Source organism: Diabrotica undecimpunctata, chromosome 2 (assembly GCF_040954645.1).
Source record: "Diabrotica undecimpunctata isolate CICGRU chromosome 2, icDiaUnde3, whole genome shotgun sequence".
NCBI classification, from domain to species: domain Eukaryota; kingdom Metazoa; phylum Arthropoda; class Insecta; order Coleoptera; family Chrysomelidae; genus Diabrotica; species Diabrotica undecimpunctata.
In genome coordinates this window covers 20,338,786-20,365,510 of record NC_092804.1, presented here as the reverse complement: position 1 = coordinate 20,365,510, position 26,725 = coordinate 20,338,786, and the positions used below count along the sequence as shown (strand labels likewise).

General features: G+C 33.7%; 2 protein-coding genes across 2 annotated transcripts in view; one reads left to right on the top strand and one right to left on the bottom strand.

Annotated features, from left to right (window-relative positions):
* Window positions 1-26,725, top strand: part of LOC140434294 (sulfotransferase 1E1-like) — a 54,331-nt gene that overhangs the window by 20,130 nt on the left and 7,476 nt on the right. The window contains exons 2-5 of the mRNA XM_072522448.1: window positions 11,416-11,550; window positions 12,957-13,056; window positions 15,202-15,400; window positions 16,367-16,493. Coding sequence (XP_072378549.1) covers window positions 11,416-11,550; window positions 12,957-13,056; window positions 15,202-15,400; window positions 16,367-16,493 — 561 coding nt within the window. The remainder of the gene's footprint in view (window positions 1-11,415; window positions 11,551-12,956; window positions 13,057-15,201; window positions 15,401-16,366; window positions 16,494-26,725) is intronic.
* LOC140434293 (tektin-4-like) lies at window positions 16,650-20,200 on the bottom strand. The gene is made up of 3 exons (XM_072522447.1): window positions 19,728-20,200; window positions 18,383-19,343; window positions 16,650-17,226 (listed from the first exon to the last, which is right to left on the bottom strand). The coding sequence occupies exons 1-3, from the start codon at window positions 20,059-20,061 to the stop codon at window positions 16,707-16,709; spliced, it is 1,815 nt and encodes a 604-aa protein (XP_072378548.1). The 5' UTR covers window positions 20,062-20,200; the 3' UTR covers window positions 16,650-16,706.

The following is a 26,725-nucleotide window of genomic DNA, read 5'->3' as shown; positions in this document are numbered from 1 at the left end:
TCTTCTGTTGTTTCGTTCTTTGAGATTTTTGCTTCTTCTGTTGTTGCTAGCTGTTATGTTTTATGAAAATTATTTTTAGACCATTCTTCATGTACACTTCTTCTAATTTTGTAACCATAAAACTTGAAACAATTTACTATTTTACTAGGAATACACCACAAATTTCTTTCGTCAAAATAAACTTATTTTAATTGTATTAAGATACCATAAAAAATAGCTTCAGAATAACACAAAACTTAAGTCTTCCTCATCTCGTGTCATGATTCCATGATCGTCTGCAAAGTTTAATATGCATAAATGGTCATCTCTTACTAGAACCACCATTCCTATTTCCTCTTCGGTTTAAGGGTCTATTTTAAAAATATTTTAAAGATCGTTAGCGATGTGGAGCAGCCCTGCAGCAACCTCTTTGTTGTCTTAAAGCTGATGGAAAATGCGTTCCCATTTTTACTCTTACTTTATTCTCTCTCTCTTCAATGGCCTAGAGCCCAAATCGAGTCTTGGCCTCTTCCAAACTATGCCTCTAACCTTGTTGGTCCCGCGCCGATCTTCTCCAGGTTTTCACGTCTAGCAAATTTTGCGCGTCCGCTGCCACTTCATCCTCCCACCTTTCCCCCGTCGCCTTCTTTTTGGTCTTGCGTCCTGTATTTTACTATCTATGGCTCTTTTTGGCAATCTTCAGGTCTCCATTCCCACTACATGACCAGCCCATCGAAGTCTCTGAAGTTTAATGAATTCTGAGATTGGTGCCTCTTTGAACAGCTGGTGGAGTTCATAGTTGTACTTGGATCTTCATACCCCGTTTCGTTAATAAGTCCAAATATCTTGCTTAGAACTTTTCATTCGAAGACTTCTTTACTTTATTACTTCTACATATATTTTTAACTGCTATTATTAACTATTAGATATATCTAAATCCTCCATAGCGTTCTACAACTTTGTTTCTTTTTACTGAATCATATGCCTTTCTTAAATCTATAAATGCATAGTGGAATGTTCTATTTTTGCCATTTTCCTTTCGATTAATTGTCGAAATGTGTAATGTGGTTGATACATGACCGTCCTGCAGTAAACCCTGCTTGGTTTTCACCAATTTTACCACTGGCAAGTTTGTTTTTAACAAGTTTGCCGTAATATCGACTCATTAATAAGATTGTACTAATTATCCTGTAGTTTTCACATCTTGTTCATTCTCCTTTTTTAAATATTGATGTAACAAATGTAAGCATTCGTCTACTATCCAGGAAGTTCTTCACAATTGATGGCGTTTTGAAACATTTGATGTATTATGCTAAATAACGTTTCAGATCAATATTTAATCAGCTGCGACGGTACTCCTCCAGGTTCAACCGATTTCCAGCGCCCAGCTGCCCAGCGCTATTTCATTTTTGTAATTTCTTCCACAATATCTCTAATCTTCGTTCTACGTCTTATCTCGGTGTTTCTAATCTTGTCTCTCAGTGATATTCCAAGCATGATTCGTTCCATTGCTCTTTGCGTTGTTTCTAATTTTTTAGCAGATTTTTTGGTAAAGGCTACTGTCTCCAAGCCGTAGGTATAAACTGGTAGTATGCATGGGTTATACACCTTTTTCTTTAAGTTTGCAGGAATGGAGGTGTTTTTCAAGATATATGCTAGTTTGCCGAAAGCGCCCCATGCCAGTTGTGTTCTTTTAATTTCAGCATCTTGATTTGGTTTTCCTAGTTTGATGAAATGACCTAGATATACATAATGTTCAACATTTTCTATGGTATGATTTTGTATTGTTAAATTTGTCTGGTCTCGGACAAGCGGATAGCGGGGATGAATCAATCCCTGCCCTCCCCAGATTTCAGGGGTTTCCGGACGCGGGAAACTAGTACCTGCTTAGGGTCCCTTATCCAGGGTCACGGATGAAATCCACAATGACAGCCACGGCGGAGAAGAATACCTTCGGTACGGCGTAGATGTCGGAAGTGGCAATCCCCTGATTTTAGGGATTGTATAGAATCACTTGCCAACCTGCTCGGCAAGCGTGGCGTTTTAAATATGCTAAAATCTCAGATGTACACTCAGCATCTCACACTGAGCAATCAGTCAGCCTCATGGATTCTGGGGGAGGCAAATATTCGACTGAATCTAATAAAAAAAAGATAAATCGCTCGACAAAAAATAATAAAAAATTTTAAATTAAAATATTCTTGAAGGAATAAGGTACAATATCGCTAAAAAGTGGTTTTATTAGATATATCCGGAATATTTGTAGTAGATTAATCATAAATTTGTAAAAATACAGGAATCTGGTTTAATTATCTTATTAATGAAATAAATATTCATGAATAACCGCCGGCCAAACCTATTCATTATTCATAACCACGTAAAAATTTATCGTTGAACTTTACGAAAAACGAATGTAAAAGTGCATTTAGTTATGCAATAATTTATAATAAACATAAATAAACAAACAAAAATTATTTAATAACGTTTTATAATATATTTCGTTTCCTACGTAACGTTGACGACAAACAAAATTTTTGATTTATCTTTTTTATTATTCAACTTTATTAAATGGTATTGCAAAATATGTAGTTTTCTTATGACATGCTTAGCTTAGATAGGTATTATTTTTTTATGGGATTATGACAATTACATTTTACATTTACTGTGACGTGACGTTTTGATTTCCAATCCGGAAATCGTTTCCAAAAAAAAATAGCCATGTTTTGATCTGATCTTTCTGCGCTTGCTGAAATATATACATGTATATATATATATATATATATATATATATATATATATATATATATATATATATATATATATATATAAGGTTCTTGAACTCCTAAGTGGAGCATAGAGCTTCAGTGAAAACGCGATATCGGGTTCTATTTTGCGCTAAGGCCTTCACCTCATTCCAAGACTTTCCTTGGCCTCTTATCTCGTCCATGATGGATCTTCTCCAAGTTTGTACTGGGCGACCTCTTTTTCTTTTCCCTTGGGGATTCCACTCTAGGGCAGTCTTTGCGATACTGCAACTATTTTTTCGGAGTGTGTGACCGATCCAACCCCACTTTCTGGACTTAATTTCATTTTGTACCCTCTTTTGTTCGGTCAGGTGTAGCAGATCGTCGTTTCTGATGGTGTTAGGCCAGAATATACGAACAATTCTTCGTAGATATTTGTTAACAAAGACCTGCAGTTTGTCTGTGAGGGTGTTTGTCACTTTCCAGGTTTCACATCCGTAGAGTAGAACAGACATGACATTTGATCGGAATATTCGGATCTTTGTCCTTGTAGTATACTCGCCAGATCTCTATATAGATATATATATATATATATATATATATATATATATATATATATATATATATATATATATATATATATATATATATATATATTTATATATATATATATATAAATATGTATATATATAAATATGTATATATATATATATTATATATATATATATATATATATATATATATATATATATATATATATATATATATATATATATATATGTATATTCATTTTTACTATTTAAATGGGAATAAGCCACAATTAAAGGTTAAAGTACGTTTATTGACGTTTCAATTTCCACTTCGGAAATCGTTCTCAAAATACAAAATTTTAGTAAATTAAACAAATTTTGTTTTTTTGTTACTTGGTGAAAAAATTCTTCTATTAATTTAATTGTATCTCACTCATTTATATTGACCATTTAGATATACATTATACATTTTAAAGTAGACGATTTTAAAAGGATATTGCCAATATTGTTGAGTTGCGTTCCTGGGACGACTTTTCTTTCATCTTTACTTTTACTATCAACTTTAACTTATATCATATCATATAAGAATATCCGTCAGAAAAAATCATAGCATGTAATTCTTCTTTAAACTGTAAAATGATAGTAAAATTCTTCTCTTCTTCTGATGACAGTAAAATTCTTCTGTTAGTGATTCCATAGTAAATTATGAGAGAAAAACCAGGAAAAAAACCTCATGATACTATCCCGCAATGGTAAGTATTTGGTCGTACATTTAGTATACTTTCAATAAACACCAAATTCTGATTTATTATGTTTGTTATTTAAAAAACATAAATAATGTATCCTCTACATGTTACTGACTTACTAAAATAGGTATTTTCCTTTTATTAATTTCCTCTTTTAATATGGGAGCCTGGCTTGACGGCTTCCTTAAAAGAAATCCAACTATTCGATTTAGAAAACCGGAGGCGACAAGTATTAACCGCATATCTGCTTTTAACAAAACTGAAGTAAACCTATTTTTCTCTAATTTTAAATCCATATTGGATAAATATAAATTTTCGGCATCCAAAATATATAATGCAGACGAGACAGGCATAACAACTGTCCAAAATCCCGGAAAAATACTTGCTGAAAAGGGACAAAAGAGAGTCGGCTTTATTACAAGCACAGAAAGAGGTCAAACAAAACCCATTATGTGCTGCATAAGTGCCTCAGGAACATATATTCCACCTTTGTTTATTTATGCCCGCAAAAGGATGAAACCAGAGTTAAAGAAAAATGCCACCTGGTGCAGTCTACTGCTGCTCGGATAATAGGTGGATAAATGAGCAAATATTTCTCGAATGGCTCCAGCATTTTTACAGTATTGTAAAACCTTCAAAGTAGGATCCAGTTTTGTTAATCGTCGACAATCACAGTAGCCACTGTACATTAGAGATATATAATTTCTGTAAAGAACGAAGAATTATTATGTTAACCATAACCCCGGACACATCTCATCGACTCCAACCGCTGGATGTAGCTTTTTACTCATCGTTAAAATCAGCGTATAACATTGAATGTGGCAATTATCTTCGAAGTCATCCTCATGAGCGTATCACGACATTTAAAATAGCTGAAATATTTAAAAATTCATACGGTCGCGTAGACACACTAGTCAAAGCCATCAAAGGTTTTGAGAATAGAGAATACTATTGAGAATTGAGAATTGCTCCAGGTGAATCATTCATACAAGAAGAAGATAAAAAGACACTGGACCAAGATAAAAAAAGTGGATTAGATAAGGAGAAGAATAATAAGGAAGTTAAGAAGAATAAAGAAAGTTCGACACGTGACAAAAAGTTTGAAGTATCTTTGTTGACATAATTCCACTACCAGGATGCTCAAAGGATGACTCAGTTGGAAATAAAAGATCCAAGCACAAAATCAACAGGAAGGAACATTCCGAAATAATGATATCAACACCAATGAAGTTACTTCTAGAAGAAAAACAGCGGAATAAGGAAGATTAAATGAGAAATAAACCCAGCAAAGGAACCAAACGAAAAATATGCATCGAAGAGTCCAGTCCTCCGCGAATAGTTCCAAAAAGAAATTGTATAAGAACACAGAAGATCACAGGGGATATATCATCTGAAGATGATGATGACGACGATGACCGTGATAGGGACGTTAACGAAGATATTTGCACAATTTGTGGCGAATTCGGTAAAAACAGAGAACTCTGGATACAATGCAGCATTTGCGGCCAATGGGCACACAAAGACTGTACCAGTTTCAAAGGCAAAATTTACATTTGCGATTTCTGCATTTAAATATTTTTTAAATGGGAGTAATAGTGGCAGTGGCTACTTTTATCCCTCGGCAGCGGGTAAATATGGCCACCAGCAGAAGTCTGAAAAACCGTAAATTGTTTGTAAAAAAATTTTTAGTCGTAAATAGAGTTTGAAGTACTAAAGTGTGAAGTTTTATTTACGTTAACAATATAATTTTTAAAGCTTTGTAGCAGTATAAATAAACCAAAATGCTTAGGCGGCCACTATTCCCCCCTTTCCCATATCAGTTGTTTAAGATCATAAATTAGTATTATTTTTATATGAGATATAGCCACAATTAATGATTGTAACAAAAGTTACATTTTTAACTAGGTACTCTTTGACGTTTCGATTTCCACTACGGAGATCGTTTTGGAAAAGATTTCCGGAGTGAAAATTGAAATGTCCAACAGTAGTTAAAAATGTAATCTTCATTACAATCAATGGTGGCTTAATTGCATATAAACATAGTATTTCAGGCATGCCACAAGAAAACAGTTTCAAAACCTTCATAAATTAATTTCAGTTCTCTATTGCTAACTTCGTAGTGATAGATAAAATCAATAATAAAGGCGGTACTTATAGTATCATCCCACTAATAGTACTATTATTTTAATTTGTTAGTGTAAAGACGGCGGAACTGGTTTGTTACTAATTGATTTTTAAGTACTGTTCATTTTTAGATTTGATTTGACAAACTTTGTAAAAAAGGTAAAACCTTATGATTCACCAAGAATTTATTGAACGTGAGCATTTTAAAGGTTTGGCCTGTACATTTTTTGTTTTTTTGTAGTAGTTAAATGTATAAAGTAATAAATTCTTAGAGAGCAGTAACGCAATATTTTAAACTTTTATTACTTCTTGTCATTTTTAGTTTTAATGTATGAAGTATAGATAAGAATAAGTGATAGGGTACAGATATATACAAATACATTATATTCCGACACTAATCGTCACTCTCTAACAAAAGACTTTCTAAATCTGCTTCTGATTATTTTTTAAACGCCATTATTAGGTTTGACTTCTTCACAGAACAAGAAAGAACCGCTTGATTATAGCAAAATGTGCGATATCACGTGGTTTTATTTTCTTTTGTCAAATTATCTTCCGATAATTGACAACTTTACTTGAGCATAGGAACAAATTGTAATATGTGGGAACTTGATCATATTACATTATTGGTCATATTATAGACAGCAGCATAGAGCCTACAGTAATTTCTCTATATAGCGTTTCACGTTAAGAAAATAACATTAGGCTTATGGAGATCAGTGTTGCCAAAACTCTCAGGCATGCGGTTTACTAGATTGTCGATATATTTTTCGAATTTCCATTTTCAATTAACATTTAACTGTAAAGTCAGAATAACAACTGAAGAACCACAAAGCCTTATTATCATTATGTAGTCTCAGAGAACGACATAAAATCGCTGACATACGCACACCGTATTATTTTAAGTTGCAATTAGTAATTAGATATATGCATTCCAAGCGGTCCGTTTATTTGCTTTTAAATCTTTAATAGCCGGCAAAGTGCATGATTTAACTAAGCAATATTTTCTACTGATTTCTATGATTCATGGTATATGATATTCTTACCGAAAAACAAATAAACTGTCGTTACTATAATTAAAATAAGATAAAATAAAATAATCTTTTGTAAATACTATTTATTTAATTAAAATCATTTTCCCTACTTTTTATCTCTTGTTTCGAATGGATACTTTTGATCAATTACGTTAAAAAACAATTATTTAATTCATGTCTGTGAAAAGGAAAATACAAATAATACAACCCTGAATCGTGCTTGTGTTCATCGTGGCATCGCTGCGCTTCTATCGTCCATAAGATATACATGGCCCTATCTCCGCAATGTTATTTTCTTAACGTGGAACGCTATAGCAGTGGATGAAAATTCATCTGAAACATAATATGAGGAGGTAGGTATAAACTGAGAATTTTATTCTCACCCAGGCAACAAACGTACCAGACGATAAGTTGCAAGGGACGGGATTATCCGCGTAAACGGTGGGTGTGCGCGAGATAATTTTATTTTACATTTTCTTCAATTGAAGGGTACAGGAAAAAAATCAGATATGTCATATCTTTTCACAACTGAATAAATTAAATTTTAATGTTCAAAACCCATGATTTTTATTTCAAAAAGGGATTATAAACAGTAGTTTACATAAAACAGAAATTAACATTAGTATAAAGTATTATAACTATAGTCTTTGGTTTACAAAAACTAATGTCGGAAAAAAAAATCTGCATCACTCACGGTTTGCAGAAACAAAATCAGCAATGTCATTAAAACAGACAAAAACCAGCCTTTTTTATTTTTGAACTAAAAAAGAAAATTAATGTATTTTTTAATGTTTTATTTATTTATGAACATATACATAAATAATTTAAACTTACTGTTAGAGATGTGCCAGGTTCTGGAAAAATGTCCCTGCTTTTTGGACTGCAAAACCGCATAAGACTCATTAGGTTGTTAAACTTAGCCTTTGAAATTGGTAAAGGACCTGTAGCAAAAATTAAAAAAAAAGGAACAAATCTCATTTTTATTTAAAGTTTCTAATAACTTATCATCGTATTCCAGAACAGGCAGCAAGAATTTTCTACATCTTAAAGCTGAGTTTTGGTCAAAGCGTTTTCGTAGATATTAATCCAAATAGTACTGGTCCATTGTATGTTGAAGGGTAGTAGTTAGCGGCTATGATCAGCAGTAGCGGATCTAGAAATTTTTGTCAAGGGGGAGTCATGGGTCTTGAGGGTGATTTTGAGACAGGATTTAGATTTTGGACCTTTCAGTGGCTGATCCCCAGAAATTTTTTGTCGGGGGGGATATCAATTTGTAACAACATTCATTTCTTTATTGCTATACGAAGTGGAAACATGGACTCTCGGAATTACAAGTATGAGGCGTATAGAAGCCTTTGAAATGTGTGTTTTTCGAAGAATGCTGAAGATTTCGTGGACAAAGCACGTGACCAATAACAAGGTGCTGAGAAGAATGGCCGAGAGAGAACTCCTAAATATTGTAAACAATAGAAAAACGAGTTATCTAGGACATATTCATAGAGAAGAAAAATATAACTTATTACGAGATCATAATGGAAGGGAAAGTAGGAGAAACAAGAGGTCCAGGAAGAAAAAAATGCTCCTGGCTAAAGAATGTAAGAGACTGGACAGGCATGGACACACATTCGATACTAAGAACAGCTCAAGATAAAGAGCAATTTGCTGTAGTTATAGCCACCCTTTCGTAATGAAGAAGAAACGTTAAGAAAAGTGTAAACAGCATTTTATTTAAATTAATTTATTCAACAAAAAACATAATATAATTAAGGAATAGTTATTTCTATAATTAGACATATTAGGCTATAAGTGCACGAATCGTCAGCAACAGCCGGCAACGAGTGGTAAATAAAAGTTCAGTGATTAAAAATACTATAAGAAAAGTAAATATTATATAATTTTATAAAAATGTATTCTTTTCGCCTATCCGATTTAGCAAATCGCTCTATGATTGCATCAAGATCTTGAGAAATTTCAGGATGCACATTGATGAGTGCTAAACCAGTTAACAGAAGTTCTCTTTCTAAGCCAAGTCTTTGGACGCTTAAGCGTAGAACTCTCTGTTGTTGCTGCACTCACTGGCAGTGTAATTAATATTTGCAGAAATATTCTGATATTTGGATACATACCTATGAATATCGCAGTTTTCTAATACTTTTAAAATACAATCAGGAAGTTTTCCATTATTTTGCATGACTCTTTTCCACTTTTGAATCCACAGTGAAAACTTTTGTTCTACTGTGGAATATGCAGTAAGTAGTTGGTCCAATAATATCCTGAAAGGTGGAAGTAAAGATATTATTTAAAAGGGGTAAATAAATAAATCTTCGGAAATATTCTTAGCAAGAGTTAGCAGATTTGTTTTGATGACAGGTTTGACGAGAAACTATACGAGGCATCTTCAATTCAAGGTCTAGTTGTTCAGCTATTTGTTTACTTCATAGTAAAGCTTGCTAAAAACAGATTCAGCATTTGATCTTTTATTTTGAAGAATGTATTTAGTGTCCTCTATGGCCTCAGTAGCTTACTTAAAATCTAATTTTCACAGTTTCACAAATGTCTTGGACAGCAGCCCCCAGTTCCTTTATTTGTATTCACTAACGTATCAGACAGAGCTAATGCAACAACAATATTCACTTTGATATTTAATATACCTAGATAAATTATACAGTCTCAACAATAACAATACATATCCAAATTACAAACAACCAATTCGTAGACAAAACTGAAGATAAGAAATACCTAATAAAAAATAAAAATGTGCTGATTTCGTGCGAAAAGTCATGTCATGTACATTAAATGAGCAATAATGTGTGAACGGTAATTCTATCACATCGATAATCGAACGATTCTCTGGCACTCAAATGACGAATTGTCAAAATTTGAAAATCGCGCAACTCTGAATTCGCGGAAGTAAAGTTGTTAATCGAGGTATTACTGTATTTAGAATTGTTGATTTTTTTAAAGAGCAATTTAAAAAGTTTTCCGTATAATTCTACACTTACCCCTACAATAAATCAGTTTGAATTATTTCAACTCTTGACTTGGGGCAACCCTGCTTATAGGGTTGTTGGGTTTTAAATTATTTTTTTTACGATTATTTGATTGATATTTAATTTTGTTTTGGGGGTGGTCATGACCCCCGTGACCCCCCCCTTGGATCCGCCACTGATGATCAGCTGATGCCACTATTTCCTTCAAACTCTGAGTTTTAAATGGGCATTTTTGTAAATATATTGTGCCTAAAAATGATTTCCAATCCAGTACCATGTTTTGTGACACACTCACTATAACAAACGGCGATGGTTTGGAACGGGAATGCCTAATGACTTCAAACTCTTCCGGGACCTTAAAGGGGCTCTTCAAATCATACAATATATTTTGGCCACACCCTAAATAGAAATGTCCTCTTACAGGGAATGTAGTGGCAGCCGTAGCTCAGTGGCTATGTTACTTGCTTAACAAGCTTGAGGGCCCGGGTTCGTATCCCGGCACCGACAAAGTTTTAAGAAGATGTAAATATGAATTTCTAAATATCTTACTTTTCAACCTTGGGAAAGACATGGAAACAACAGAGTCTTACTAATACCATACGCACGCATCAAATAACGGAATGCAACATGCAACTGACTTAAAATAGGATAAAACTGTGATATATTCGACCGAGTCATCTCACCCGACGAGCCATCTCTCCCGGAATTACCCTAATAGCTTTGATGCACTTGATTTGATTGAAAATTTCTTTCAAAAGTTTCCTAATTTTTATTATAGCCTCTTAATTTTCTTGAAATAAAATTTAAGTTTAGAAAAACCCTCTTTTTTATATACACATGCACTTGTTTAGAGGTTTTTAAAATTGGGGTCATCTGTGACCCCACGATATTAGTTATGTGGGTGTAAATACACGATAGTAGTTCAGCGTTTAACTAGCCCCTAGCTCCAGTTAGTATTCCCACAGCTGAACCCTACGCGATTTGCCGTGCACTAAATTCCATCCCATATTGGCATTGGCAAGGTAATAAAGAAACCATTATCAAAATTACCACGCGCAACACATTGCTTAAGAAACTACAGTTATTGAACTTGAAATATGTAAATGTCCAATACCAATATCATTTATAACTTTTACGTAATTTCAATTTTTTTCATGTCATCTACATAAACTGTAGATATTATTAACGTAATACTGCACGGATGTTACTTAAAAATGTCGTATAAAATTTTATGAGCATTCCGGCCTTTATAATGAAATTTATTTTAGGAGAGAAAACCAAATATCTGCAAGTAGGTCCAAAGAAATGGTTATACCCCAGCGGTTACGAGAGACAAGCACATGATTTCTATAATTTCGTTGCAAGGCCAAGCGATGTTTTTATCGTAACGTTTCCTAGGTCAGGTAAGTGAAAGTAAAGTTATGTATACAGACACAACAATACGGTGCTGCAATCACCAATGTCGTACAGGTAAATGATCAGGTTCAAACCATTCATTTTCATTCGTTAGCACGAGGGAAGGTGAAAGGTTCTCGATCTTTTAACAATTAATTACTTGATTTTACAGCGTATTGTGTTTTTGAATTTTATCTTCGTTCACTAACAGGCCATTATCGGTTAAATATAATGAATATACGAGCCCAAACAACTGTATAATTTGACAAATAAAATATACTTATAACAAATTCAAGCGTTTGACTGTTTAATTAGTATTTTTCAAGAGTTATGATAATAATGCTAAATAGGCACTATTCTAAATATGGCCTATTAAACGTTAAGCTATATTGACCAACTAATTTTTTGACAAGTAAAACGCTTTATTATTTTAATAAAACGGTGCCTGGTATCTCTACAAATTATTGTAATTAAAAATTATTGCCACAATAAAACAATCCTTGAAGTGCCGGATGAAATTAATATGCCTAAAATTACAGTGCAGAACTATTATGAGGAAACATGAAGTATCTTAGAAAAAAAGGTAAAATCATGGGTCGTCCAAAAAAAAAAGGTCGAAGAAATACTCTAAAGCTAGTTACAACTGAATGGAATCATAAAATTGAATTTAATCTGTGGAGAATCAAGTGGAAACACAATTCTAGTTCATTGGAGAAAGGTTCATTCTACACCAAAATTGCTAATAAAGATTTTTGTTCAAAATTACTTAGCTACGTTTTTTATATCAAACATTTTTTTCTACAGATTCTTGGTAAATTGTTTTTTCCAGTTTTCCCCCTACGGGTGGAGCGGGTTTAGGGAGAAGCCGGGGGTAGGGGATGCCAAAACTGATATTTAGCAAAATTTAGCTTGTTCGTATGATTTATAAAGTTTTAGTGGCATTTTCATCTCTGACGATTGGAGTCATATAGTAATAACGCGCTATAAGAAGTATTCACTTCTGTCGGCATTCCACAAATAGGTACCACACGCCGTTTTTAATTATTTTTTTTACTTAGACTCCGCCTGATCTTTTTATTCTCTAATTTATTTTCTGTAATTTTTAAAATTATTTCGATTGCAATTTCTCCGATAATACTAGAATTATACTTTTTTCATATTTATTCAAATTATATATGAATAACGTTTTGTATTTCTACTGATTTTTTCTATTATGTTTTTTTTTTCATTTACTTTCTCGTGTCATCGGACGATCTCATCCCCTACTCAATGAGCTAGCCAAGGGCATCCATACCTTGTATCCCACTCTTATTGACTCGGAAAATCCACCGTCTCTACAAACGGGACCCGTGTTTTAGTTATATAGATAGAGCATAACTTTATAATTTAAGAATATTAATTTAATTATTTTTAGGTACAACCTGGACTCAAGAAATGATATGGCTGTTAGCTAACAATTTAGATTATAAGAAAGCAAGTCAAGTGAACCTAAGAAAGAGGTTTCCATTTTTGGAGTAAGTATTTTTGGTATTGTTACTTCAAACGTTCTAGTTCCTTAAAATTGTTAGTAAAGAACCGTTTCCAAAATGTATTTTGTCCATTTTCGGGTCTCAAATTTATCAGTTTGTATCAAATGTCTCCAAAACTCCAGTCACTCAAGCTATTCACCTCCCAATTTTGCCGGACTGAACCGATTCACTTGAAATTTCGTGAGTTGATGGGAAAGTGCTCAAAAAACCAAAGTTATATAACGCCGATTGTGCTCTGCCCTAGGGATAGTTGCCATCCCTTCTCGGGGGTAGAAATGCTTTTGCTCAAATAATCACGAGAATATAGAGGATAACATTCTAAGTAACTTTTGTTTTATAGAATTTTTTTAGAGGTCAATACGGTTTGAGCGAATTATGGTTGAAAACAGCGAATTTTAATTGAAACAATCACGTTTTTTTAATGGATTTTCATGAATTATATATATATATATATATATATATATATATATATATATATATATATATATATATATATATATATATACAGATAACGACATTTTTTTGTTGACCATAGGAATTAAGATTTATTGCAATCCCATCTCTAGAGTATATTTATTATAATGCTCTAAAACTAATTTTTTGGTTATTTTTTACCCTTAATAGCAATACAAATAAATAAGTAAGTAAATAAGTAATATGCTTTATTGTCACTGAAAATTGTACAAATTTTTAATGGACAAAGCTTATAACAATAAGACAAGAAAGAAGAAAAAAATCAGTATAAGAATCGTTTGTACTTTTAAATAAAAAAAAACAATAAAATTCTTCCAAACTAAAACATAAAAAATACTACCTAATTAAGAACCTACAAACTTCGTAAAATGTACCTAACAAAAAATAAAAATTAGGAAAGCAGATTAATGAATTAAGGGCTCAAATATTCCACCTCCTTGTGCTAAACAGTAACCAAATCTGTCAAACAGATTTCTCCTCATATTTTGGAGTAGGGCTGGTGTAATGCTTGCAGAGAAATGAAGTATTTTTGCCCTTAATTCGACTAGGTTTGTGGCCCTTTCAAACTGATGCCTATAAATGTTTTCTTTGAGAAAACCCCAAAAAAAAAATCGTTAGGCGCTAAGTTACAGGATCTAGCGGACCATTTAATTGTACCACGTGTACTTATTAGTCGATCAGGAAACGTTTGACTGAGGAAGTCAATAGTTGCTAGCCGAACACCCATCCTGATAGAAATAAACCTCCTGAAAATTAACGTGAAGGCGTCGAACTGCCGGAATGATCTCATTTTGTAAAAGTTGTAAATATTTGGACCCGTTTAGGTTTCCATCCATAAAAAATGGACCGACAATATGGACGCCTAACATCCCAGTCCAAACATTTAACTTTTGCGGATGCTGCGTTCCCACTGCAATACTGAGATGCTTATTTTTCCGAAAATAATACCTTGCAACGAATGGATTGTGTTTTTATGTAATGAAAATGAAGATTCGTCAGAAAATAAAATATTCTTTAAAAAGTGTACATTTTCATTCATTCGTTAATTCTGTTTATCTAACATAATTTCACAAAACTCCATCCGCCTAAAGTTATCTTCTGAAACAGTTCTTGTGTTGGTTGTATCTTAAAACAATGATACCCATTCCTTTTGAGAACTCGCTGGACAGTTCGAGCATTCACGTTAAATTCCCTAGCAATTTGTACACTATTGCAGGGTTCACTATCGACAAGTCTAACACGTGGTTCGTTACCTTCATGACACTTTTTACAACTGTTTACACATCCCGAAGTTTGAAAATGTTTAATGGTATTTTTAACTGATGTAACACTTGGTGAGGGTCTATTTTCGATGGCATCAATAAATAAATCAATAACTTCGCGTATCGAATTACCCTGAAAGTACCATGTTACAAGTTGCACTTTTTCTTGGACGGTATACAACGTAATAGGTATTTTATTAATTATTTGTTTATTCTTTCAGAACTTCGTTTGAAATTTTTAATGTCAATGTGATAATTACGACAATTCGTACCCACTGTGAAATGAATATAGAGGTGGAAACATGTAACATGTCACAGCGATTGGCATTGTGTTGTATGGTCAACAAAACAATTTCGTGATCTGTATATACTCCTACATGTGTGTGTTTTTTAGATTTAGTTGCTTTGTACACCCCGAAATGAAAGCTACGTTTTTAAAAGAAAATGAGCATTACCCGGAAAAGCTTAAAATAATTCAAAGCCTGGACCGTGGGATAATAGATGATTTAAACAATATGAAGGAAAGAAGATTCATTAAAACTCACAATCCTTTTAGTCTGATGCCGCCCAATCTATTGGACATAGGTTGTAAGGTAATATAATTTTTCTACTTTTTAGAACACAAAAAATGAAATTTTTCTATTTATTCGTAATATAATTTAGTTGTCAAATGTGTCTTTAGTCCAACAGTTACGTAAAAAATTAGAAAATGGTTATGTAATATTTTATTACGCAATACTTTTTGGTAATTTCTTTATTACGTACTGACTTGTTAAGTTAACTTTTCAATTTTAATGACACTCGATGACATTAATCATGTGGTCATAAAAAAATATTGTGATACACAACAAAGATTATTACTGTCACTGTTACTTTTAACGTGTCCTTACCCTAAAACTTGGATAATTCGAAGTTGTATGGAATAAAAAATTACACTTCCAAAAGTAGCTATAGTCCAGTCGTCAGAGAGTTGACCCCTAATAACCATACGGACAAGATGAATTTTACAGAGAATATTAATTTTGGGACCCCAAAAAAGATGCAAAAAAGTTTACCAGTTTTACCTTCGGGCTTCCCCCTAAAACCGCCCCTGGAGGGGGTAAAAACGCAAAAATTTTATTGAACATTGATCTCGCGCGCGAACTGACATGCAAAATCGATGGTCGCTTCAAGCGTTGTTTCTAACAGAACGGTTTATTCTACACAAAAAATGGTTTTGCGTTTTTACCCCCCTGCGACGTATAATATCAATTTCATGTCAATTTAAAAAATTGTCTTTGTTTTATTCCAATTCAAAGTTCTATACCTCTAAAAACAACACCCATTACAAACATTTTGGTTTGTAATGGTTTTCTTTTTCGATTTGACCAACTTGTCTTTATATTTTGTCATCCTAAGTACTTATTTCGATACATTATCTCCGTAGAACAATGTTGAGTGCACGATATCTAAACAGATTCTTTTTCTTTCATACCCTACACAAGAACGAAAATCTAAAGTATGTCAACCACTCCTAATTACTAAACTTGGCTAGCATTTATATCTAAATATTATTTTAGGTCATATACGTTGCAAGAGATCCTAAAGATGTGGCAGTTTCTTATTACCACTTATGTAAAACCTACCGGACCACAGGATATGTTGGAGATTTTCCACAGTTTTGGAGGAACTTTCAAGACGGATTTGGTAAATACGCATATAATTATAAAACTTTTTTTTTTAACAATAAATGGAAATTTTTTTGTATAAATAATTATTATTAAATATGTTTGGGCCAGGAAGGTGATGTGACAAAGAGGAGAGGAGACTGAGGAAGACTTATGGAGTAGTCAATAACATATATTGCATTCAAAAACAGTAAATTTATTAATATAAATATAAAATAATACAAAAATCAAATTAATATCCGCTAAGAGCTGCTGCAGATGGAAAATAAGACCGTATCCTTCTTGTTCGTCCATGATCTATTTCTAACGTTTTCATTTTCAACATTATTTCTCTTTCTAGGTCACTTCTCACTTGCATTAATCGTCCTTGAGATTCTTCAGCTTGTTTCATTTGAGCCGATAAAGCAGCCACCGATTCACCGATCGTCTTAACTTCTTCTATCAATCCGAAATGAACATTATCTCTGCAATTTTCAACTCTTGGTCGAAGCAGGCGATTATCCAGACGAGTTTGAGCTTTCTTCATTGGAGTGTCTAGTCTTCGAATGGCTTCTCTTAGTGAATCCTTAAGTCTCTCTATATCAGCTAGTCTTTGTAACACTCCTCTAAGTTCGTCTTCCAAATGTTTTGTTACTTTTTGTGTACAGGCAATTCTTTTCTCTAAAGCAGCTTCTACTTTGTCAGCCTGTGCTCTCAAATCCCTTGCGGCATTGTTTAAAATATTATCTAGTGTTCCGCGTAGAGTTACCGATCTGTCAACAAAAATTCTTTTGTAAATATCTTTTTCAATTAAAACAAGAACTGTTGGCATGTAAAAACTATGTACGAAATTCTTTTGAATGAAAAGCGTAAAAAAGATTAAACTCTTAGAGAGGTTGTTGTTCCATTGTTCCATTGGTAACCATATTTTCTAATTTATGTTATTAATTATTTTAGTAACTCCCAGAAAACTAAATATATTCCGGCTGTATCAAGAATGTAACAAAATAACTTAGAGGTGCAACACGAAACTATAGAAACAGTGAAAGAGCCATATGCGTGGCTAACCACTGTTATTCTGGTTTAGGCCCTTAATTAAGAGCGAGAAATATATGTCAAGAGCAACAAAGTGCAAACTTTATAAAATAATTATACGCCCAGTGCTCACTTACGGATCGGAAACATCGGCAATGACGACCCGAAATGAAGAGTTACTACGAATCTTGAAAAGTATTGAGGACCATATATGGCGGAGTTAGCGAACAGGGTCTGTGGAGAAGGTGATATAATTTCAAACTTATAGACGTTTTGGTGATGCAGATATCGTGAAAATTATCAAAATGAACCGACTAAGATGGGTGGGCCATGTTATGTGGATGGATGAAAGTGATTCTTTTAAAATAACCATGCTGAATAGGCCGGTCGGAAGAAGAAGAAGAGGGCGACCTAAACTCAGGTATCTGAATGATGTGCAGGACAATTTAAGGAATATTGGAGTAAGGGAAGTAGAGAAAACAGACACCCAACGGAGAAGGGCTCACAAAGGGCTGTATCATGAACTGATAATGATGATGATGATGATGCTATTAATTACTATTACTATCTAATTTATATTATTAATTGCTACAGCTTGTCTAATATACCTAAAGAAGAATTATTTTAAAACTCGAGTAGAAAAATTAAGAATGACAAGAATTAATAAAGAACAGACACTGTGGATCAAATACGATAAGAGACTACATAGATGGAGAGACGGAATAGATACACAAGCTTAAAACTAAAGTAAAATCTTAATACCGCAGACTTCCTATTAGAGGACTATTTTACCAGCTACCTAAGAGGTACAAAAGTGCTCGTAACCGAGAGCAATATTAGAAATAACTAGAGGGTTTTAGTTACTGCAGATTAAAAATATTATTTATTGTTTACCTTTGCCTGGTAGCCTCTCCTTCTAAAAGAGTTTCGCGTGTAAAATGTTCCCAATAATCAGGAGTAGATTGTTCATCTGGAAAACGAACAGCTCCAGGCTTAAACATCAATACCGTAGATTTGTTATTTAAAGCCATATTAATAGAATCTATTTCATGGGAAACTTTTTTATCACTCCAATCATATTCCAGTCGTTGTTTCGCAGTTTTGTTTTCCAATAATTGTTTTTCCACATCTTTTAGCGTTCTAGAAAATATATCTCTAATTTCTGCGCATAAAGCTACTTCCTTAATGAGTTCTTCTTCAACTTCGTCCCGAACCAATTCCCCATCGATTCTACCGGTTCTTCTCTCCAGCGCCTCACCAGCGATAGACTCGGGAAGAGTAAGTACTTTGCTAGCTTGCTTTAGTCTATGCCTTTGCTCTTCCATAAAAGTAATTTCCTCAGATGCTGCTGCAATAGCTTTTTCCAGTTCGCACTTCCATCGATGGAGCTCGAGTTCCCGTTGGTTTAACTTTTTTGTATTGTCTGCTTGATTTTTGTCCGCATCTGTCAATGTTTGAGCGAGACATTGTTGACCATTCCAGTCAATTAAATTGGCTCTATGCTGCTCTGTTGTAGCTAGATCTAGTATTTTTTTATTTTCGAGTCTCCAATCAATTTCACTGTATCTAGCTATTGAATACTTGTCTACGACGGGTCTTGTACCTGTCAATCCAGATAGAGGACCCCAATCAACTCTACCAGTAGCCCACGGCCCTATAGGTCCCATTTCTGTAGCCAGAATATGCGGTAGGGAATCGTTTGGTTGAGGTAAATAACATGCAGGATTAGCTTTTTCTTCAATCTGAGCAGAACGCTGTGTTGGGTGACTAACAAAAGGCTGTTGTTCTTGAGCTTTTGCTGCATCTGCATACATTTCCTCGACTGTTTTAGGACCTGAATCTTTCTTGAGGATGCCTGAAAATTATATGAAACAATGAGCTGCTGCGGGAAGTCTAGTTAGTGAACCGGAAAAGAATAGAATTGCAATCTCTTTAATAGTATCTTGGATGACCGGTTTCAAAAACTACAAATTTAGGTTCACTGTCAGGTCCCGGTAAGTATATTTAACAACTCAAAGAAAATTATAGTTGTTGTTATAAATTATGTCAATATTAAATCAATGTGTTTTTATTATTAATTATTAAGTAAGTAGCCTTATCGGAGACCTGACGATGATCAGAAAATTGTAGTTTGACTCGAAACCGTTCCAATTTATTTTTTAACAGATTGCAAGTCTTTTCTTTTTCTTTCCACTAACCATTTTAAATAAATAGTCCTAAAAACAGATAAAGACATTACCTTTTAAAGTTTCCTTTTTCTCAATACCATTTTTATCGTTACAACAGTGACAGGCTTCTTGTTTCGACATTTCACATTCAGGAATACCTCCCACATATCCATTACCTACTCTATGATCCTTATTTTCAAAGTGTACTTCTTTGACGGGAGATACCGTTAAATCTGGTTTAAGATTCGATGTATTAACTCCCAAACCAGGCTCATCCGATCTTTGGAACTCGTGGAATTCAATATTTGGAACTGTTTTCTGCTCGTAACGAGCAGCTTCTTCTCGCGACACAAACTGAGCTAAATTGGGACAAGGACCACAATGCCTTGTTGGGTATTCGGCCATTGTTCAGTAATTCAGTTAAAGAAAATAAATACACAAAAATTGTAAATTGTTGTATATTGATGTAATGATACTAGACAAAATATTTAGAACATTATTTGACAAGTACCTATTTGTCAGAATTAACATTGACTTATACATTTCTTATAATTCTCGTAAGGTATGACATAATTTGTAGTTGTTTTGTTCTCTGCTTCTCTTTCCTAACCATTGTCTCCATTGTTGTATTTCGTGGTTCCATCTTTTATCCTTTAGTCGGGCATTGTGTCCTGCGAAGCTCCATTTTAATTTGGCAGCATGTTCTCCTGTGTCATTTACTTTGTGTGTGTGTGTGTGTGTGTGTGTGTGTGTGTGTGTGTGTGTGTGTGTGTGTGTGTGTGTGTGTGTGTGTGTGTGTGTGTGTGTGTGTGTGTGTGTGTGTTTGGTGAGTTGGCTTGGAAACTAGTGCTTTAGCCACATAATTGTAATGTAAGATACAGTCTGTCCCAAACCCTTCTTTCAGTGCGTCACTAATTTTGACGTCATATAGGATTTTAAGAATGTCGAGAATTATTGCATGACATTTTAGTTAAATCTGACAGTTGAAGGATCGTAATCGGCTAAATGTGAAAAGGTTATTTTTTGAAAATGTGGAGTAAAAACTTTAAGAATTCAAATTCTTTTTTAATTTACATATTAGAGGTCCCGTCCTGTATAAAATTTTTTATTGTGCATTATATTGGAACGACAGTTTGTCATAATTCCTATTCTATACACTCCAAGGAAAGTGCTTAATTAGCTAACATTTATTTATGTATTTATTATTATTTATTACAACCACTATGGCTAAAATGTATAATATTTAAACTACTAATATGAATATTTTTTAGAATAATTTAAAACTTACTTCACGAACGGCAGAAACTGGTAATAAATATGTCCCAGCCTCTTTTTCTAATTGAAAATAATTTAATAATTTTAATATTAGTCTTTGTTCATTCTCTGTATATCTCGGCATATTTAAAATATTTTTATGACAATAAATACAAAATTAAATTTTCACTGTAAAATGTCTAAAAATACTATGCTGGAATAACAATTATCATTTTATCAGTTGACATTGTCAAAGTACTGTCACTATCGAGACCATCTGCGTCAAATTATATTTATGCGCATCATTGATTGGATATCTATTTAGCGTATTCTAAACTCCGAAAAATTATATATCCGCAAGTAGAATTCGCTTTAATATGCAAATACCCGTGAACGAAATATAATTTTCTAAGTTCTATGTATAATAATCACAGACTCACGTTTTTTTCTGTCACTTCTAGCTTAATGCGTTAGAGAGAATTCGATAAACTGTGACGCACTGAAAGAAGGGTTTGGGATGAACTATATTAGTTTTTAAATAATGTAACCAACTTTAAATAAAAAGTTACATATTAGTTCGTATACTTCTCTACTATCTAAGGAGAGTAAATGGGTGATGTTTATGGGAGTCTGAATTTTAAGTTCTGATAGTTTTGAATACAGCTGATCTGTTTCATACCTATGTTTATCGCACTTAAAAAGAATATGGTTGATGTCACATTGTGATATATTATCGCATGAGCATACCCCAGAAGGGATAATATTTAACTTAGCCAAGTGAGCTGGGAATGCACCGTGATTAGTTTTCAGTCGTGTAATTGTGGCTGTCAACTTCTTTGGCATTGCATATTTGAAAATATAGTCAACATCTTGTGGTAAGGTAGGGTGGATAGTATAATATTGATTATTTGAATTCGTTGCTATGTTTTTCCATTTTTCTTTCCAATTTATAAAAATTTTGTTATAATAATGTTGTTGTAAGTTCTCCAATGTAAATATGGGAATATAGAGTCCAACATGGGTCGCATCTTTAGCAAGCCTGTCAACCAGTTCATTTCCCTCGATACCAATGTGACTTTTAACCCAAATAACTGTAATATCTTTACTATATGTTTTATTTTTAATAGCACAAAGAATATTATTTCTTTTATGTTGAGTCATATCTGAGTTTAATCCTTTAATGACCGATAATGAATCTGATAATATTACTGCTTTATTTAAATTGTGTGAATCTAGCCAATCTAATGCTTTTTCGATAGCTACTGCTTCATCAGTATATATTGAACAATGTGATGGAAGTTTAATTTTCAAAGATTCGCTTTTATGTGGAATGTAAACTGCGCAACCTGCGGCACCATCCTCTTTTTTGGAACCATCGGTATACATTATTACGTGATCATTATAGTCACTTAATATGGATCTAAGTAAGACAAAGTTTATTTGTGGGGATTCTGTGTACTTTGGTATAATGACTTTTGGTTTATTTAATGTTACCTGAAAATTAGCTTTATATATTGGTAATCTTTTTTCTTTGCCATAGATGTTAGGATACTCATTAGTTTCTAAGAAAGCATCAGCAAGTGGAGGAGAATTTTTTATGCGCCAGTATTTATTTGAGAGGTTTTCAATAGATAACTCATAAAGTTGACTAAGTAGATTATTATTATTTAATCTTAGCTTCAGGATATGTTTAATTGCCATAATTCCTCGACGATTTTGAAGAGGTATTTCATTACTTTCAGCAAGTAGTACAGGGCAAGGAGTAGACTTTATGGTGCCCAAGCATATTCTTAGACATTTAAACTGAATGCGGTCTACAGTTAATAAGTGTGTGTTTACTTTGGTTTTGCTTCTAATCTATTTGTTAGTTTTTTTGTCTATAAGTCTCACCCCGAGCATTGATCTTTCCATAGCTCTTTGTGCTTTTACTATTTTATCCATATTAGACTTGGTGAGTGTCCACGTCTGTGAGCCATACATGCATATAGGAAGGATACACTGATCGTAAATTCTGGTTTTCAAATATTGTTCTATTTTAGTACTTTTTAAGATCTAACACTTTTTTCCAAATCCTGCCCATGCTAACCTTATTCTTCTAGTAATTTCGTCAGTTTGATTTTCTTTGTTAACTTTCATTTATCTGTCCCAGGTAGATGTATTCGCTTACTGTTTCTAAATTTATGTCGTTCAACATTATTTCTCTAATGTTCGGTGTATTTTTCATTATTTTAGTTTTTTTCCAAGTTCATCTTAAGACCTACTTTTTTCGAAGCTTGAAATAGTTACGTCATCATGGTCTGTAGTTCTTCGAAACTCGTAGCGAATATTACAATGTCATTAGCGTATCTCAAATGACTCAGTTTTCTTCCATTAACATTCATTCCTTTATCTACCCAGTTAATGTCTTTGAACACGTCTTCCAGTCCAAGTGTAATTAGCTTTAGTGAGATAACATCTCCCTGGCGAACTCCTCTGTTGATTGGTATAGCTTTAGTTTTCGCATCTATTTGTATTTTCATTGTAGCTTTCTTGTAAATATTATGTATGAGCATTCTGTATCGGGAGTCTTCCTGCAGTTGTTCATAGCTGCTGTCTATTGCCCAAAGTTCTATGGAGTCGAATACCTTTTGATAATTAACGAAACCAATGTATAAGTTCAAGTGATATTCATTGGATTTCTCTATTAGCGTTATGACTGTAAGAACATGATCCGCTGTACTGTAACCCTTTCGGAATCCTGCCTGCTCTACCGGTTGATAGCTATCGAGTTTCGACGTTAACCCGTTAGTTATTACTCTTATAAACAGTTTGTACATTTGAGACAGCAGAGAGATTAGCCTACAGTTCTTCAGATCTCCCTTGTCTCCCTTTTTGAAGAAAAGTATTGTCAAACTTTCATTCCAATCATCTGGGACTTCTCCTCTGTGAAGACATTCGTTGAAAAATTTTTTCAATTCTTCGAAAATAATTTCACTCCACTCCTTCAACATTTCTACAAGTATTTCATGTGGGCTCGGAGCCTTATTGTTCTTTAGTTGTGCCATAGCTTATTTGATTTCCAAGGATTCTATGTTAGGGAGTATTTCTGAGTTGACATTCGTTATCTTTCTCTTAAGATCTTCCTTTGCAGTGTTATCTGGGTTCTTGTTTGAGGAATATAAATCACGGTAAAATGTTTGAGTAACTTTTAGGATTTCGTTCTTTTCTCTTATTTCTTTTCCATCTTTATCCTTCAATAAGATTATTATAGGCTTTCCTAAGTTAGATCTTAGGTATTTCCTAAGGCCTCTGTTCTTTTCTATTATTTTTTCTACCTTGTTTTCATTATAGATCCTTAAATCTTCCTTTACTCCCTTCTTTATTTGTTTATTCAATTCATCATGAGTACATCGGAATATAATACAATAAATCAATATTTACGTTAATCAATTCTTTTTTTGTTATAAAGTTGTTGAAGATAATTCTCCATGTTTATAGGTCTTGCTCTTTGTTCCTTTTGGTTCAAAAGAGCTACTTTATTTAAGTTGCTCTCAACCATTTCTATCAATCTTTTCTCCTCGATATTCCTCTCCTTTTACTTCCTATGGGTCACCTATGTAAGACCATTTTTGGTGTTCTTTCCATTATCAATCTTTGAGATTTACCTTAACCACCTCATTCTTTATACTTTATGTCTTAATATTAGTCTCTTTGTGTTGCTCATACAGAATTGGTCACTTAAAAGAGTCTATTTTGCTATTTGGCAACATGCATCGGATTTTGTGAAAATGCTAAAACAGGTCGATTTTTATTCCAAAGGGGTCATATTTTAATGCGATAGATATCTGTCATTTGTCAGTCTCCTTCCTTCCAGTACCACCAACCCTTAATCTTAAATAGGAAAGAAACTATATGTGGCACATCATTAGAGAGACATCAGAGAGCCTAATTAATTGTTTTCTTATCTCATTCAGTAGCTTTAATAATCTTCAAAAGCTAGACATTTGTGCTGCTTACTAAAAATTGTTCCATTGCTTTTAAAATCACTCTGTCTTGTCGTTTTAAGAAGTAAATTAAACAAAATTGATAGTGCCTTTCATTTGAACTTGAACAATTTCAGATCTTTACCCATTCCGCATAATTTCATTTCTGGTTCTGGTCAGCTCTGTTAGCCTTACCAAGTTTCTTGGGTTACCCAGCTGGTTCATTGCTTTAAACAATTTTTTTTTATTTTGTATGCTTGTTTGAAAGCAATGAATTATTTTATTACTACTATTGTAGATCTGTTGATCCTGAAGCCGGTTTGATGTTCTTTCAGTACAATTCCCTAATAGTTATTTAATATTATTTTAATTAGAAAAATACGTGTCTCAAACTATTCTACTTTGCTTTTTTTTAAATCATCATTATCATCATCCAGCCCCATTTTCACATCCATTGTTGGATATAGGCCTCCTCCAAACGTCTCCAGTTCTCTCTATCTCTAGCTGCTGCAATCCAGTTTGTTTCTATTCTCCTTAGGTCGTCGGTCCATCGGGTGGGTGGTCTGCCTCGACTTCGCTTGTCGGCTCTTGGACTCCACTCCAATAATCTCTTCGTCCATCTTCCGTCTTCCATTCTAGCAACATGTCCAGCCCACCTCCACTTTTGTTTATTGATTCGCAGTATAATATCGTCTACGCCAGTTCGTCGGCGTATCTCCTCATTTCTCACGCGATCTTTCAAGGTCAGGCCCAGCATTGATCTCTCCATTCGCCTTTGTGTTACCCTCAGTTTTTCGGCAGTAGTTTTCGTTAAAGTTAGGGTCTCTGCTCCGTAGGTAAAGACTGGTAAGATGCATTGGTTAAATGCCTTCCTTTTCAGGTGAATTGGGGTATTTGTTTTAAAAAGGTCTCTCATCCTTCCATATGCCGCCCATCCCAACGTGATTCGTCTATTTAGCTCGCAGGTTTGGTTGTCTCTGGTTATTCTGATTTCATGACCCAAGTATGTGTATTTATCAATTAATTCTACCTTATTGTTATTGATCTGTATCTCTTCGCTGGGAACCATATTGGTCATCATTTTGGATTTCTCGAAATTTATCTCCAGCCCAGTTTCTTGTAGTATGTAATTCAGTTCTTGGAGCATGTCTTTGATCTCTCCCAGATTATCTGACAGAAGCACGATATCGTCCGCAAAACGTAGATGGTTTAATCTTTCTCCATCGATGGATATTCCTTTCTGTTGCCATGTTAGTCTTTTAAATGCATACTCAAGAACGGTAATGAACAGCTTTGGTGACATGGTATCACCTTGCCTGACTTCCCTTTTTATCTTTATTTTATTAGTTGCTGAATGTAGACTTATGGTTGTTGTGGCATTTTCATATATATTTTTAACTATATTACAATATCTGTGGTCGACCCTGCAATCTTGTAGTGCTCTTAAGATGGACGGTAATTCCACTGTATCAAACGCCTTTTTAAAGTCTACAAATATCAATGCCAAGAGACGGTTATATTCGTTAGTTTTTTCTATCAGGGTTTTTAGACACTGCAGGTGATCGTTTGTGCCGTAATTAGGGCGGAAACCGGCTTGTTCCCGAGGTTGGTAAAAATCCAGCTTTGTCTCTAATCTGTTCGTTATTATTCGGGTGTATAATTTATAAAGATGGTTAAGGAAACTGATTGGTCTGTATCTTTCCAGGTCTGCTATATCTCCCTTCTTGTGTAAGAGTACAGTTATTGAATTATTCCACTTTGTTGGGATATTTTGATTCCATAGGCATAGATTAAAGAGCTTTTGAATTTTGGTTATCAGTACTGAGCCTCCTATCTTTATCGCTTCCGTGACG